The sequence below is a fragment of the Sycon ciliatum genome, chromosome 1 (genome assembly GCF_964019385.1).
Source record: "Sycon ciliatum chromosome 1, ocSycCili1.1, whole genome shotgun sequence".
In the NCBI taxonomy this organism is placed as follows: Eukaryota; Metazoa; Porifera; class Calcarea; order Leucosolenida; family Sycettidae; genus Sycon; species Sycon ciliatum.
In genome coordinates, this window is record NC_088643.1 from 7,966,226 (window position 1) to 7,984,115 (window position 17,890).

General features: G+C 45.6%; 1 protein-coding gene across 1 annotated transcript; it reads right to left on the reverse strand.

The window, feature by feature from the left end:
* Positions 1–704: 704 nt before the first annotated feature.
* On the reverse strand, positions 705–17,447 carry LOC135806818 (uncharacterized). Its single transcript, XM_065321013.1, has 3 exons — positions 17,361–17,447; positions 14,641–15,058; positions 705–2,063 (listed from the first exon to the last, which is right to left on the reverse strand). Exons 2-3 carry the CDS (start codon positions 15,055–15,057, stop codon positions 1,119–1,121), a joined length of 1,362 nt encoding a protein of 453 aa, XP_065177085.1. The 5' UTR covers position 15,058; positions 17,361–17,447; the 3' UTR covers positions 705–1,118.
* Positions 17,448–17,890: the final 443 nt, after the last annotated feature.

Consider the following 17,890-nt stretch of genomic DNA (forward strand, 5'->3'; position numbering starts at 1 on the left):
AGAGGCGCTTTCAAACTAAGGTGAAACAGATTTTCCGAGGGAGAGTGAGAGAGAGAGAGTGTGAGAGAGGGGGGGGGGGGAAGAGAGAGAAAGAGAGAGAGAGAGATAAAAAGCGAGAGTTTCCTCCATAATTCTACAGCCTTTGAAACCCCAGCTACCGGCATGATGATGATGTGTCGGGCCTGTGAACCACGCAGCAGTCCATTGCAGGACAAGATTCAAATGCATTGATCATGCACTTAATATTATACATGCACAGTATAATACAGATAACAGAGAGAACGAGAGAGAGAGAGAGAGAGAAAGAGTGAAAGAGAGAGAGAAAGAGTGAAAGAGAGAGAGAGAGAGAGAGAGAGAGAGAGAGAGAGGGAGAGAGTGAAAGAGAGAGAGAAAGAGTGAAAGAGAGAGAGAGAGAAAGAGTGAAAGAGAGAGAGAGATAATACTGCGACAAACACTGTACACTATAACAACTACAACAACAGCAGGAGTATCAGCAATGACAACGACGACAACGACGACGACGACAAAAACACCAACACCAATACCAACAACAACAACACCAACAAAAACAACAACAACAACAAAATCGTGAGAATAAAGAATTCAACAACAACAGCAAAAACTTAAGAATACAAAATTCTAAATTCTAAACAACAAGAACAACAACAACAACAACAACAACAACAACAAGAACAAGAAGAACGTGAGAATAAATGATTTGAAACAACAAATCCACAACAACTCTTATTGGCAATGGTACCATCGTGAGAATAAAGAATTTAAAAAAACAACAGCAACAACTACAACAACAGCAAGAAAGAAGAACCACAACAACCACAACAACAACAGTGGGCGAAAGAAAACACAAGAACACGAGCCACAACGACTATGACGACTCTGACGCTGACCACAACATGGGTGCATCACGTGGACATATGTAGAACACTTTGCTATGGGGGGGAGGGGGGGGGCTTCAGCACCCGGATTCACCCTGCCCTCCCCCTGGTTACGACACTGGGGTCACCTACTTGAATAGCATGCGTGGCTGGTACAGGCAGGGTTGTCCACTGATAGTGTCTCTAAATCCGCTTCACTGCCGGTCCAAGTCTTGTGTCTGCCTAGATCTCCAGTGTGTTACCATATTCTGTCATAGCCTCAACTAGTTCTTCTTTGTTCCATAGCTTGTAGTCAGGATATTGTGAAGCAAGATAGTTGCCGAAACCTGAAAAGAGAGCCCTCTGGTGATTCCACCACATACGCACGTCAAGTTTCTCTTGGACCTGCTTGTAGAATTCTGCACAGGCGCTGCAGTAGTCTTCGAAGGACATCAAAAGACGCTCTTCGATGTACGCTTTCACGGCGGAATCGTACTTACAAATCTTTGCAACTTCAATCATTGCCCGACGGTTGAATTCGGAGCTACCGGTGGTCTCGTTATCCAGGTTTTCACGCTTCATTTTGCGGTCTACAATGCCGCAGAAAATATACAGTTCCAATGTCTGCCTGCCACCTTTGAATATGTAGTCAGCAACACGACACAACCTCTCATAACGGTGATGGTAGACTAAGTACTTTTCTAGTTTGGGTGTTTTCTCAAACAGATTCTTCAGCAGAGCAGCCTGGTATGTCTCTACAGAGCCGTATCGAGCCAACTCCATCTCCTTCAGACTGCTAATGGTATATATTCGGAAGTACCTGGCGGTACCACTAGGACCAGTATACCCTTGAACTAGATGCTTTTCTGTTAAGTTGAGGAACATTGTCTTTGCATCGTTACCAGTAACAAAATTTGGATCGGCATTAAAACCGGGCAGGTGGAAGACATAGGGTTCGTCTGGCTGCTCTTGTTGTTGCATAATTCCGCTGAAAACTGGGAGACAATATAACAACCTTTGGAGGTTGTATCTTTTGTGTCCTGGAAAGACATACGTAGTGTACACTGTTGTGAGACTGTCCCAAGTAACCCGCTTCCAATGTGCCACTGACACAGCCGTGTAGAGTATTCTGCAGATGGTCTTGTAGCTGATGTTCATGTGAACGTTCGGGCTCAAGTCGTACCGGCGCTGCACAAGGAAAAAATTGAAGAGACATTACTTTAAGGTGATATTGAGACATAGTGCACTCTTCGCAGAGGATCATTCTCGACTACCTATTTCAACTCTACTCCTAAAGTGTGCACTTGCAGGTTTTGAATTCCAATTGATGTTCGGAATGTTCTTCGAAACCTATGGAACAACCTTGCATTGTTGTGTTATTATTATTATTATTATTTAAAAGTGTGAACAACAAAGGAAGTGCTACAGCATTACATAATAGGTGTCAAACATAGTGCTAACGTATATAACTGAGTGCAGCCACAAAGCAAGAGGTGATACAGTGCAACATGACACAATATTTACATCTGATAACCAGCTACAAGAACAACTTTAGCGCGACTACATGCTTCTTTTGTTTACAAAGAACAGGATTATGCACACGAATACATACAGCTTCCAGAACCTTCAACTGCTTAACATAACTTTTGAGTTAGCACTATGTTTGACACCTATTATGTAATGCTGTAGCACTTCCTTTGTTGTTCACACTTTTAATTTATTATGCTGTTATAAAATGTTCTATTATTATTATTATTATTATTAATTCAACATATCCTGGCTCGTCAGAAGACTGCCAATATATATGAGAAATCGGGTGGTAGCCAACCACGGCGAACTGAATAATAAGGAGAGAAACAAAGAGAGTACTGCAAGGGGAGTGTATTCAGAGGTACAGTAAAACCTGTCAAGGCGATCACTCGGATAAGGCGACCACCTGTCCTAAAAGGCCACTGGAACCAGGACCAAGGGATGCTATTTCAAAGTCAATTGATCCTGGATAAGAAGACCACATTTTGAAGGTTCCTTGAATCGTCGTCTTGGACAGGTTTCATGGTATACACGCTCAGTTCATTTCTCCGTAGCGTTAGTTCTGCTCTGTGAGGTAGTGATTTTGCTGTTACCATTAGACTGCATTCAGATGGACGTATTCGGCGTCGATGGGTTTGGCGGGAAACATTCCGGGAATACACAAGTGGCATTCACACGTGTATTCCATTCACGCCAGCGACTCCATGCAAAAGTATAATGCACGTTTCACATGCGAAAATTAGGTTGTACATTGTAGTGCTGACACAGAGAGAGAACATAACAATTCAAATAAACCTGTAGTCCACACCAATTGTAGTTCATAACCGTAGGTACATAGCAAGGCTTTTTTGTTGTTGATATGGTTGTGGACAGGAGATGCAAGGATCCTTGATTTTAGCTACATATATTACACCATGATTGATTTTCACAGCATTCTCTTTCCTGAGGGGCCAAGATGAGCCTACAACAATTTTATAAAATCCTGGTTAGAACTTAGAAGGTCTCTGGAGCTGTACAACCTTTTCAGGGGCAACTTTGACTGCTTTGTGATCTCTTCTAGCGCACGCCGACCAAACAAACTGAATTTCAATTCTCATGGCCGCATCTATTTTTCTCTCTTTCTGCATAAATCGTAAGGACAGGCTGACATCCCATGATTCACTTTCTCAATTTCAATAGCAATATCGCTTGCACAGGAAAAGTTTTTTTAAATTACTAGTAGACTGCAGTGGTAAAATAGCAATGAAAAATATCAATTCGCCATCAACGGCGATTAGAGACAATACCAGAAAACACAAAAACAAAAAATGTCGAAGGAGAAACCGAGACGAAGATCGAGCTCCCTTCCGCGTGGCTCCAACAAACGAGGCCGAGGTGATCTCTCGATGGATTCCTCACCCGAGGGTTCCGCTAAGACCAACAAGAGGCTGTTCTCAGCGGAGGAGGCTGCAGAGTTTGTCTCAAGTGACTGTGCCGGATCCCTCGAATCCCTGAGAAAAGACTCTCAGCTTGAAAATTCTCCGCTGGGAGAAAATTCTCAATTTGAAAATTCCCGGCTGCAGGAACTTGTGCGGGATGAGGTCGTGAAAGCCCTCCCATCGTGTATTTCCTATCTCCGAGATGCTGTTGTGGCGGAGGTAACGGCAGCATTGCAGCCCCAGCTCCAGCGTCTCATAGAGAGGCTGCTGGTCAAGCTCAGTCCTACACCCAGTGATGCTGCGACTCAGTCCAGTCGTCAGTCAGTTTCTGTCACTGAGCAGCAGCAATCTGTCCTGGATGCGCCAACATTTGCCTCAGTGGTCAGTCCTACACCCAGAGATGCTGCGACTCGGTCCAGTCGTCAGCCAGTTTCTGCCACTGAGCAGCAGCAATCTGTCCCGGATGCACCAACATTTGCCTCAGTGGTCACTCAGAACTCTGTGGACATGACTAAACAGCCCTGCAATTTACTGCTGCAGCAGCCGGCTGCAGAAATCCCAGCAAACCCAAGGCCACCTGAGCCACGGCAGATTGAAGACCTGGTCCAGGCTGCCAGAGCGGCAGCTACATCCCCATCGACAACACCTGTTCCGGAGGAGCCGTGGCAGGATGTATGTGCTCCCCGCAGGAAAGTCGTTCTGTATGTTGGAGGGCTGTCACCAACAGTGACAGAAGAACGACTCCGTGGCTACATGACACGGAATGCCAACAACCCAGCTGTTATTGTCGTCTACAAGTGTCAAATACAAAGTGCGAAACCTGAGAAGTCGATCGCATTCGCTCGGCTCACTGTGAGCGCACCCACAGCTGCGGTGCTGCTTTCTAAGGGTTTCTGGCGGGGTCGAGCATACTGTCGTCGCTGGGTGTTTCATGCTCCAGAATCCAAGGCCACCCAAACTCCTGTCAGCAAGGACAAGGGCAGGACGACGACTGACGATGCGTCCACAGACACTGAACTCAGTTCCCAATGATAGCGGCGGGAAATCGTTCACCACAAGTCATGAGCCAGGCTATGCTTGCCGTATCCTTTCTCAATATATGTAGTCTACAGAGAAAAGTCGGCGAAGTGCAACAGTACCTTGCTGTGCGTGGAATCCATGTCCTCGGCCTGGCTGAAACTTGGCTGAAGCCATGCATTAGCGACGGCGAGATTTCGATTCCGAATTACAAGCTGTTCCGAAAGGACCGTTATCGTCAACATGGAGGAGGCGTCGCTGTGTACTGTCATGATTCTGTCCATGCCAGAAGGCGCACGGACCTGGAGTGTCCAGAGCTAGAGATGATGTGGATCGAAATTACAAGTAATGGGCGAACCACTGTTCTCGGGTGTACATATCGCCCACCAAACAAACCTGTATCGTACTGGGATGGTTTTGAGAATAATATTGAGCAAGCTTGTCAAGGACGGCAACATTCCACAGTACTCGTTGGTGACTTTAACGTGGATTTCAGCATGCCTGGTAATGCTGCCCACCCTCTTCAGCATATTCTGACGAGATTTGATCTGAAGAATTACGTATCCTCTGCAACACGAGTGACAGCACATTCCCAGACCATTCTCGACCTTTTCCTCTCGACAACAGCTATAAGTGGAACATGTGAAATAATTTACCTCGATATAAGTGATCACTATGCCATACTCGCTCATCTACCGATTCCGTCTAAACCTGCTCGTAAGGGAACATCAACTGTCACGGGTCGTCGTCTCCATCAGATTGACTGGGGCTGCTTTCAAACTGACTTACATGGCATACTGTCTGTCGGCTTCGATGATCAAGATGTTGACTCCATGACAACTTCCTTTAACAATGCTATTCTCTCCACCCTTGACCAACATGCACCCATCACCACCCGCCGCCGTGCAGACCGGCGTCCATGTCCCTGGCTGACTCGCGAGCTGGTTGAGTGTGTCCGGAACCGAAACAGACTGCACCGCCGTCTAATGCAAGATAGAGCAAACGAGGCACTCCAGCAAGAGCACCGAGCTGCACGTGCCAAGGCCAGAAAGCTAGATAGACAGTTGAAGAATGCTTACTTTATGGATCAATGCTATACGTCTGATCAGAGGAAACTTTGGTCCGTGATGAACACTGTCACCGGACGAAAGAAGACCCGCCGAGTACCCCAGGTATCAGCTGACCAGCTGGGCGACTTCTTTGCAGATGTTGTTCATGACCCCAGTCGACCTACGCACCTACAGATGCCAGTTGGCCCTAGGAAATCTGATGCCCTTACAGCCTTCCAACCTGTGTCGTTGTATGATGTCGCTAAGCGTTTGCAATGTGTGGATCCACATAAAGCTACCGGAAGTGATGGAATCCCAGGTATTGTGTTGAAACGTTGCTCGGACACCCTCTCCCCATACCTGATGAAGATCGTCAACTTATCTCTTGCGTCTGGTATAGTGCCATCAACTTTCAAACATTCTCTTATCAGCCCATTGTATAAGAATGGCGACCCACTGTCAGCTCGTAACTATCGGCCCGTCTCGCTACTGCCTATTGTTTCTCGCATACTGGAACACTTTGTCAAGAAACAGCTGACAACTTTCCTAGATGATCACTCCTTGTTACCTTCAAGTCAATTTGCATACCGAAGAAATCACTCAACAGAAGATGCTCTTATCCTTGCCTCCAACCGCTGGAAATTGGCCAAATCGGAACGAAAACACACCGGGGTAGTAATGGTAGATCTATCGAAGGCATTTGATAGAGTCCAGCATGCCAGGCTTGTGCAAGTGCTGTTTGACCTTGGCATTTGTGACACACCACTGGAATGGTTCCTCAGTTATCTCTCGGAGCGGCAGCAGTGTGTACGGGTGGAACACTCAGTTTCGCAATATGTTGGATGCTCCCGAGGAGTGCCTCAAGGCAGCGTTCTGGGCCCTCTTCTTTTTGTACTGTACACCAGTGATATGTCGTCAGTTCTACCAGGTAGTGTATGCCACCAGGAATTCGCTGATGATGTGGCTCTGGACTACTCCGACTATCAGCCTGATTTAGTGTGCTCTGTTCTCTCTAACGCTGTAACACGACTCGCTGAGTACTTGGACAACATTGGTCTGCTATTAAATGCCAGTAAAACCCAAGTTATGTTTGTGAGACCCCGTGGTTGTCTGGACGGACCATCTGAAGTGAAGTGTGGTACCACAGTGCTTGATGTTACTCCAGTCACGAAGTATCTCGGTGTCATGCTTGATGACCAACTGTCCTGGAAGCCCCAAGTGGACTTTATTGCCAGCAAGACTGCTACTACAATCGGGCAGCTCTGGCGCCATGGACGGTGCCTTTCACTCAATGCCCGCCGGGCCTGGTACATGAGTATGATCCAGTCTGTGCTCTGCTATGCCTCAAACTGTTTCTTTCCCGCTCTATCCAAACTGCTGCTGCATCGACTGCTACGCATTGCTAAGTCTGGCATACGAGCCATCTTCCAACTCCCCAGAAGGACCCCCACTGCTCCCCTATTTGCCAGACTATCAATGCCTCAGCTCCACCAGCTGTACGTGCAACGTCTGCTTCTCTTCGTCTTCCGCTGCCTTCATGGCAGAGCCAGCTCACTGTTCCAATCCTACTACTCCCTCATTGCCACGGATGTGGACAGAAGTTGTGTCACGCGTGGTCAGGTCAGCCAGCTGCTCAGAGTGCCGTTCCTACCTGGTCCCTCAGGCCGTAGCTCAATCGCCTTCGTTGGCAGTACCACATGGAACTCTCTCCCTGCTGATATTCGCGCTTGCGACGTACGCCACACGTTTCAAGCATTGCTGTCTGGTCATGATCTTATCTCCCTCCTCAACTAGCTCTCCGATGTTGTGCCTACTATGTCTTCTTCACAGACTCTGCCTGAACAAATGCTCATCAATAATGTTCTTGTCCTCTATCCTAGTCCAAATTCTGCCTTGCCCATGCATGACTCTCATGAAATGCCCGTACTAAATAGTCTATAGAACAATAATATTGGATATCATACTTCTCTCATCAACTATGATAATACCCATTTCATACCCCCCCCCCTTCATAAAATTAATACCTACTGTTTTCTTTCCTTTCATTTCATCTTCTTTTCCGTTCCTTTCTTCTTCATACAAATTTTAAACATTTTCATCATATTGTGAGAGCCGTGGGCCAATAGCCCCGGTGAGAAGGCAGTCTTGCCTGTTCATATGGTGAAGTAAAATAAAGAAACAACAACAACAATTGTGCACTCATAACCATGTATAAACAATTAAAATGAAACAATTCCGTTGATATTTTTCATTGCTATTTTACGACTGTTGTCTCCTCGTCGGTTATTTAAAGACTGCAGTGGTGTTACGAAATCTCAGTAGGCACCGGCGGATAATGCTAGTTATATGAGGAAATTGTGCTACTAGCACTGCTAGTTATTTGGAGCGATTATGCTAGTTATAATGCTAGCAGTGCCGATAGTGCTACAAACATTGCAATCCATGCGGTGGGAAATAATGACTTCCCTATGCAGTCACTCGGAATATGGCAGTATCACAGGGCAAACACGGTGGAAACATAACACACAAAGAAAATTGAAGAAACATCAGAGAATACAGTGACAAGCATTGCAAAATTGGAAATCAAATTTGCAAAAAGTGTGCACAATGCTATATTTAGCTCCAAGTACAAGTCAGTGCAGTTTGAACAACTCCGTAAACGCAGCAAACAGTGCCAAACACGCTTCTGGCAACGGTGGCATCCAGCATACACTTTCATCTGGACGTAGTGCTAGTTTCACACATCGATTGTGCTAGACAAGGTCACATTTGGAGGCTTTATGCTAGGGCAGTGCCGGTCTTCCCCACATGGGTCACTATGCTAGTTATTATGCTAGCATTATCCGCCGGTGCCTAAATCTCAGCCATTACGTTCCCCGGACCGCAGGACACAAAGGACAAGACTGTGTATTGGGCAGGGAGTGGTGCTTTCTTTCAGGTTTGCTGAGCGGAAGGTGAGACGTGCTCCTCGTGCCAGTCAAGTGTCAAATTCGGCAAGAAGCGTGTGCTCCTCGTTGGAGCAACCAACTTCATGATTATTACCGCCAAAGTCGCAACTTCTAAGACTTGTTTGTTACATTATTTATATTCACAAGACAGAAAAGCAAACTGCTCTGACAGAGACGAACAAGAAGACTGACAAAAGGACTGTCGACTCCAAAATCGCGCATTCTCACATGCACGTGACTAGACGAGACAGTTTGGGGAATGCCATCACACGGGCAAACAACACATCATTTTACAACTCCGGCCCCCTTGATGACATTCCACAAAATAATAAACTGACACCACGTTCCACATGCACAATAGCAAAGGGAACCACAGCAAAACAGAAAACCAAAGACAACCAGCTTTCATTATAGCACAACAAGCTAACAACAAGCCAACAGAACCCAGAGCCGACACTCTAAAGAAAATGGGCCACGACACAGGGCCAAACATAAGCTTAGAGCCGACTCTCTTTGAAGAAATACCGGGCCACGACACAGGGCCAACCAAAAACCAAGAACCGATGCTCTAATCACAGGCACACAAGGCCAAACAAAAACCTAGAGCCAACGCTCCAAAACCAGGCAACGACAAAGGGACAAACCAAACAAAATCCAAGAGCCGACGCTCTACAACCAGGCCATGACACAGGACTTGTTTGTGACATTATTTATATATACAAGACGGAAAAGCAAACTGCTCTGACAGAGACGAAGAATGAAGCAGAAAAAAGAGGGATTTGGACAGTACTACATCGATTGTAGACCGTGCTGACGTCCATGCAGCTGCGGAGTCCGAGCCGTGCGATGATGGAGCAATAGGGCTTGAAAGTGCTACGTCACAGCATAGCAACAATTTCAAAAATTCAAAAACTGGATCCACTTGGATCCAGTTTTTGTATGGATCCAAGCACATTTCAAGCGGTCTTACCCACAGCATGGTGATGTAGCCAGTGAAACTGACTGATTTGGCTACTGGGGGCGGGGTTACAACCGGTGGCGAAATAAAAGTCACACCTCCATGCGACATGAGTGGGTTGCTATGCACCCACATACTTAGGCAATAGCAAAGTCACACCTTAGTGGATCCAAAAATAGAAATCTGATGTCAACTTACTACTCCCTGGCCGTTTTGACGTCATCACTTTCAAGCCCTATTGTTATTATTATTATTATTATTATTTTTTCTTATTTTGTTAGGGATTTCCCAACAGGCAATGTTGCCTTTTTACTGGGAACCCTAAATGAGACTTTGTGTGAGCGCGAAACAAAGCAGGCGACTCGGCCAGGCGACAAGATGATCGTCCAAAGCATTTTGAGAACAGAGCTATAGATGTAGCCGATCAGCCCAGTCATAGTAGAACCTGTGCAAATAGTCGTAGTGCAAGTTGTGGATCTCTGCGTTCTGTATGTTTTGCTCAGTCGTCCATGCTACAGCAAGAAAACGCCACCGCTCTCCAACTCCGGAGCCTGCGAAAGTTGTGGGTTGCGAAGTCCAACGAACCGATTTGGAGATCTCGTACATCATGCAGTACATGAACATCTTCTGATGGTTATCAGTTGTCAATTGAAAGAATGGTCAAGCAACATGCGGCATCTTATAATCAGTTTTGCTTACTACTTGCAAGTAGATGCATTTGCATACACTGTTTTGTATCACTGTATCACATTTCAATCCAATCTAGCATTTTCCAATCGGGTTGAAGTACACTCTGTATTATGAACTTAGTTACGAAGGAGACAGTCTGTTGATGATCTTCAACTCTTTGAAGTACAATGTACATTGCTGACCCATTTGGGATACTTCGTGGTTATTCGACGTTCTTTATCCTCAGATTCAGTATAATAGAATACTCTGTAGACGAATTCCAGGTCATTCTTCTTTTCCATTGTGTACTGTTCCTCGTCAGTGTGCCGTTCTGTGTGGAGTGTACACGCGCATGTGGTGTCTGTTGTGAATGGTCCGCGCGCTGGAGTACTGCCACCGTACAAGTTCACTGCCTTTCAGACGGTGAACTTGTACGGCGGCAATGCCCTAACGTAAGTGCCGTGCACCGGGAATTATGTTGGCCAGTATAAATCCCGCGCGAGGTTTATACTGGCCAATATAACCATGTCTAGATGAGCGCTGATTGGCTGAAAACAGGCCCTCCGTACCGTACCATGGTATAATCCATGATTATAACCAATGTTACTTTTATGGCACCGTGGAATCGTGTACAGCGTACAATGCCAAAACCAGGCCACGACAAAGGGCCAAACCAAACAAAAACCAAGAGCCGACGCTCTACAACCAGGCCATGACCAGGCCATGACACAGGACCAAACAAAAACCGCCAGAGCCGATGCTCTAATCCCAGGCACACAAGGCCAATCGAAATACGAGAGCCGAAGCTCCAACAAAATTCCATGCGCGCAGCAGCGCAAAATAAATCTAAAACACAAAACAATGGAGAACAACAGAACGACGAGAAGAGCAACAGAACGACAACAACCAAACTCCACCAAGTCAGCAACAAGCCACGAACTGAAGAGCAAGAGAACCACGATCAGACAACACAGCGAGCAGGACAACAACACGACGAAGAACAAGGACGGCACACAGTCGATGACGCCAGACTCGTCCACTGGCCTCTGGCGACCCACGGCCACACGCTCCATCGCGGTACCTGCCGTCTCAGGCTCCAGTCCACAGTTTCAGTCTCAGTCCATCACCTCCTCTGCCTCCTTTCCATTATCCTACGCTCCCACCAGCTGCTCATCTCCTCCGCTCCCACGCTTACTTTTGACTTCAAAGTTACTTTGTTGTTGAGAAAGGACGACGACGAGCAGACTCAAGACAAACTAACTCATCCTCTGCGTCCTAGGTTTCCGCACCACGTTGTTACGGAATCTCAGCCATTTCGTTCACCGGGATGCAGGACACAAAGGACAAGACTTGTTTGTTACATTATTTATATATACAAGACGGAAAAACAGACTGCTCTGACAGAGACGAAGAATGAAGCAGAAAAAAGAGGGATTTGGACAGTACTACATCGATTGTAGACCGTGCTGACGTCCATGCAGCTGCGGAGTCCGACCCGTGCGATGATGGAGCAATTGTTCGTCCAAAGCATTTTGAGAACAGAGCTAGTGATGTAGCCGATCAGCCCAGTCAAATTAGTACCTGTGCAAATAGTCGTATTGCAAGTTGTGGATCTCTGCGTTCTGTATGTTTTGCTCAGTCGTCCATGCTACAGCAAGAAAACGCCACCGCTCTCCAACTCTGGAGCCAGCGAAAATTGTGGGTTGCGAAGTATAGTCCTTTGCTGATGCATCCATCAACTTCACGCTGGTAATGGAGACCAATAAGGGCAAAGAGTCCAAGGCTACCAAGAAATGGGAGAATGAGTTTGGTGCTGGAACTGACACAATTTTGCGACTGACGGATACATGGCATCGCTCGGGAAGAATCGTTTGTGGCGATTCCTGGTTTGCGTCAATGAAGACAGCAGACGCTCTTATGAAGCACGGGCTCTTCCTTGCTGGTGTTGTCAAGACGGCGCACACAGCCTTCCCGTTGAAGCTCCTCTCCGCGATGTGTCAGTCTGCGAAAGGCCGATTCGTATCCGCACCTCCACAGAAGGACGGCATAGCACTGAATGCTGTGGCATAGTGCGACAGGAAGGTGCATTCCTTTGTCAGCATGTGAAGGGCAACTCTTACCGGAGATCCCGACAAGAAAAAGCGGTATGATGATAACTTGAAACTATATTTCAAGACAGGCGAGCGACCAAAGTTGGAGGTAATGTACCACGATGGCGCGCCTTCCATTCATGTCCACAACAACCTTCTGCAGGATGGCTTGGCTCTGGAGCAAGTGTGGTGCACGGACACCTGGCACCACCGTGTGTCTGCCTCAGTTCTTGGCATCATGGTGACGAATGAATACCCTGTGTTTTCCCATTTCTACTGTGGCCTCGAAAATAATAACCCATCCGGGGTTCACCACTCGTCTTGCGGAGGAACTGGTCCTATACAACGCCCAGCAGCAGCCCCAAAGTCAACCAGCGGCTGCGGAGCCTGAAGCAGTCAAGCCCGACGGCACGGAGCATCGGTTGGTATCTCTGTGCTAGGCCAGCGGCAAGCCACTCACACAGCGTAACTGTGTTTTGTGCAGGCGTGTCCACGACTCCGGCACGAAGGCAAGCTATTATTGCTCCATTTGCGGGCCGAATGCCGTGATGTGCTCTCCGTCCACAGGACGCACGTGCATCCAGTATCACATTGTCCATGGCCTGCCACACTGAGTGAACGTGTGTGCAATGTTCATTCGGCATCATTTTATTGGTCATTAGAGAGGTTGCGCATAGCGAAAATTGTTAGGATTTCGACCGTCCGGGTTCAAGTAACGAAAGTTGCTACGAAGATCCGTCCAAACACGAACGAAACAGGGCAGATCTACGAAAATATTTTCGTTACCTGGAGTACTAAAATACTGATATTTTAACATTCCCTGTGGCCCACATGGCCGCCACGTCAACCCACTACAAAAAGGTTCACGCGTTAACTCCCCTTGCAGTACTCTCTTTGTTTCTCTCCTTATTATTCAGTTCGCCGTGGTTGGCTACCACTCGACTTATTGGCAGTCTTCTGACGAGCCAGGAGATGTTGAATTAATAATAATAATAATAACAATAAGCGCAACCTCACGATTTACGAATATACTTTGGCTTTTTCGTTAAGAATATTCGTTACGGCGCTACGAATTTTGTTGTGCGCAACCTCTCTCTTACTACTTTTGTTGCACTATTGCCATGGGCGTTGCCATGGTATCCTGCAATTCAGCATTTGACACGGCCGTTATGTGCATTGCTCACAGCAGACAGCCTGCCAAGCTCATTCTACATTATTTATAGGTCAGTTTAAATTCTTAATTTGTACTGTTACCATGCTCATTGGAATGCTATCCCGCGTTACGACTTGTAGAGCCATGCCCAAAGTCTTGGAACTTCATTTGTCGAGCCATTGCTATACTCCTGTCTTGTTATTGAGCAGAAAACAATTAGAATTTGACTTTTTCATTTTTGTTGTTCCAATGTTCGTATTGAACATCGTACAATTGCTAAAGTTGCCCGTACTGCAACCTATGTTGGTTATTTCTGTGGGATATTTCTTGGCACAACCGTTATAATTCATTGCTCCGATCAGGCAGCCTGCAATGCTCATTCTACATTATTTTATTGGTCCTTATAACTCTCTTTTGTTCTGTTTCCATGGACGTTGACACGAGCGACTCGCATCTGCAAAGATCCGTCTCCTTTCTTCTTTGAAAAGGATCATTTTCCATCTTTCGGCAAAAGCTATAGGTCGGTTTTAGCTGATCACGGCTCACATGTGCATGAACTACATAAAACTTGTAATTTCATTTTTTTAAAAATTAAAGGCTCCTAATATAGGTCATACCAAGAGTAGATAAACAAGAGTGTGCAACTCCGGATCTCTCCTGCACAATCTGCAGATACCCCCGCCCACGGCGGAATTTTGTGTTAACGTCACCTTTTTTCAGAGAAACGCGCAGTTTGCCGCAGAGCAGTGTGAGAGCACGTGCTGGACACCGACCTTGTAGTGTAAAGCCCGGCCAAGGGCACGAGGGAAAACTTTGCGAAAGACTCGCAGTGCGTGCGTCGTCGAAAAGATTACTCCAACAAGAAATTTTCGCCGTGGGCCTACTCATCCGCGAGTTGCACACTCTTGTTTATCTACTCTTGGTCATACTCACCACACATAGCCACTTGAATGTTTCCTCGTTCATGAGTAGTCCGTGAAAATGTCGTGATACTTGACACAGTCGGATGATGTCTCTGACGGACAACATAAGCAGTAGAACTGAGCGCCAAACGTCGAAATGAATTGTGTCTAGTGTGCTGAGTTCCACAGAATACTGGTTCTTTGATTCATCGTCTGCATCACATAATGGCAGTAGGTCTTCAGTAGGACGTTCGGCCTCTGCAGGCTCAGAAACCGCTCCTGGAAGCTCCAATGTAGGTTCAGTATTTGACAACTGGGCTGCAGGACACTCTTTTTCCAAAAGCGTATTTGCTACGCACTGAGACCTTTTTGCTTGAGCTCGAGTTAGTGCAGAAGGGTATGGCTCAGAAAGTGCCTGCCTCTTTGCATGCTTCCGTCTGCGACTCATTCTGCAAAAAAAGCAACGATAGGAGAATAATATCAAAAAGGATGCAGTTAACATATTGGCCTCTAGTCCCTGGCCACGGGAAAATGAAAATCAGGTAATATATATACAATCAAATTATCTATCTCTTCTAAGATGCTATTCGAAAAGGTGATGTGGACAATTCCAATGAGCCATAGGCCATAAGTTCCCAATCAACTATGGATCGCAGAACAGCTGCATAAATTCTTCTGCTTCCAATCAGCACTTTTAAAGACTAGTTCCATTTGTTTCTCAATCACGGTCTTAGATTATCCCACCATGCAACCATTTGTCCAAGATACACCAGCCAGAAGGTAAGAACTCATAACCAGCCCCAAGTGGCTGTGGACAGTGGCGAAGCGCCAGAACCGTTTCAGGCACTAAATCGAATGATTCAAAAAAATGCTGAGCAAAACCATTCCTATATCCCTGATGATGCCCTCCTGGGTGAAAATTTGTACAATTTGCTATACGTGGTGGTGTAGCCAAGGACTGTTCGTGTGTTCAAAGAACTGAAAACCATTCTTTGTCATTATAGTCGAACACTTTGTCTTGTCACTTTGGCCATCCAGAGTACCGAGAGTTTATCCTTTTCTTCGACTTCTGTTTAAATTAACGGACACTAAGTACCCTTGGAAGTGAGCATGTTACATATTGTCCTGATGGGGTCCACTACCATTGCTAGTATATGCACGTTGTTTGGTCTCGTTTTGTTTTCTTCGCTATAAATCATACTTGAATCCTTTCAGGAATGTCATGTGCTACTTATCCCACATTGACTTTTTTCAAACAAGTTTTCCTGGTACTTCAAAATAATTATAATTATAAATAAACAATGCGGAGACAATAATTCAGACTGAAAATCAATTATGGAAAACCTTGGACTTTGTTGATGCATAGTGATGACGGCAGAGTTCGTTCTATTTATTGCTCTACTGATACTGGTGCTTCATTGACCATTAATGTACTGATGATTTGTGAGAAGTGTTTTACGAAAACGTAAGGCCACCCAGAGTAAATTCGTTGTTTCGGGTCACCCGAAAGTCTTTGTTCACTTGATCGCAAAATGTGTTTTTTGTGCATTTTTAAGGTTGCTTACATGGCTGTGTACACCAGCGATACCGATCATCCCCGTCGGTGCCCTGCCCAGGAAAACAGCAAGGAACAAGGATCTCAGGCATGTTCTGACAATGCCGGCGATGAATGCGTTCGTGCTGGACGGGATAGCATCATGCTTTGCAGAAAAAAAGAAAAAGAAAAAAAAGAAGAGAAAAAGGAAATGCCGACCGACCGACCCTGGAACTGATGGAATAAGTGAACCGAAGTAACGAATTTATAAAATGATGGGTCGCCTAATCAAATATTTCCTTGTTCTCCTTTTCACCCTATCATCATTCTTTCTTTTTCTTAATTGCACATGCCTTCGATCACTTGACACACCATGGATAAGTCATCTGTATGTCGGTTCAGCTTGTTTGCCTGCTTCCTGTAACAAAATTAAACCGAAATCCACAATTTTCAATATGTCAGCAATGCACTTGAAAATCTGTCCTCAAACTCTGCCTACATACCTTCTCACTGTTTTCATTTCCCTTAAAAAAAAGCAAATAAAGAGAACAAATTCTGCTGTCATCGCCACACTACAACAAAGTTATGAAAGTTTTCCAAAATCGATTTTCATGTTACATTCATCAGTGGAAGGTCTTGACTGAAGAGTACCCGTGCTGAACAATACTTTAACATTATACATCCAATAATGTGTTGAGAACAAAATAAAGTGCTAAAATAGAATGAAGAAAGGTGAAGAAAGGTAAGACAATTGAAGTGAAGTGAGAACTGAAAACTTCCATGACTTCGCTGTTGTGTGGCGATGACAGCAGAATTTGTTCTCATTATTGCTATTTAAAAAAAAATTGTGTCCTTGTCTACTGTTTGCCTACTCTTTTTGACCGTTTTTCATTGCTTGAAACGGTAAAATAAAGAAATTCGGAGAGAGACCTATCCAGACATCGTTTCAACCCTAGATTTCTTCGAGGTGTGTACATAATTGTATTCCGGGATTTGCTTTCAAACAATCTGCTTACCGAGACAGAATATTTTATTTTGTCACTAAATATAATGATCTGTGGCCTTCATTCTCTCTATGCATGACTGCTTTCCGTTCAAGATTGCAGTCTTGATGAAAATATTGTGTTGGAACACAATCCAATCAATCGGCTGCCTAGGCTACAACCTAGGAATCTAAAGTTCAAATTCTGCCGGCATAATTATCAGGATCTGCTTACCTTCTGCCGTCTTTGTCACCAACTCGCTGCAGTTCACAAGCCTCGCAACACACGAAGAACAACTCCCGCAACACGACAGCCTAACACAAACAGAAAATAATTCTACGCAGCGTTTTTTATCGCAGCTCATCGTAGCTAACTGTTTGATCAGCGTAGCCATGGTAGCTGCATGGAGTTATCGATCATGCATCATTCGTGCACGAGTGGATAGCCCTGCAGGCTGCTCAACGTGCATGACCATGAAGACCATGATTGTAGTGATGACTGTACTGAGACTGTACTGAGTCTGTGCTCTATTGCGGTGAAATACGTAGTAGATCTACTTGAATTGCACGACCATGTCTTCTCCTCTACTAGTACCGTAAAGTACCGCCAGAGCGCCCCACCATCTCATCCTTTCGTGGTCACGGCGTAGCGTGGAGGTGGTCTGCTGTCTGTGACTGTAGGTCATACGACATGTACAAGTGTTGTGCAGACCCTCCCTTAATATAGTCTGTCTCATTTTGTCCTGAGATGTTTTGATGCATAGT

Excerpts from the sequence above, each read along its gene's own strand:
- LOC135806818 (XM_065321013.1), bottom strand. The coding sequence starts at position 15,057 with ATGAGTCGCAGACGGAAGCATGCAAAGAGGCAGGCACTTTCTGAGCCA. Across the intron at positions 2,064-14,640 it reads CATTCAAGTGGCTATGTGTG|CGCCGGTACGACTTGAGCCC; the intron begins GTGAGTATGACC and ends TTCCTTGTGCAG.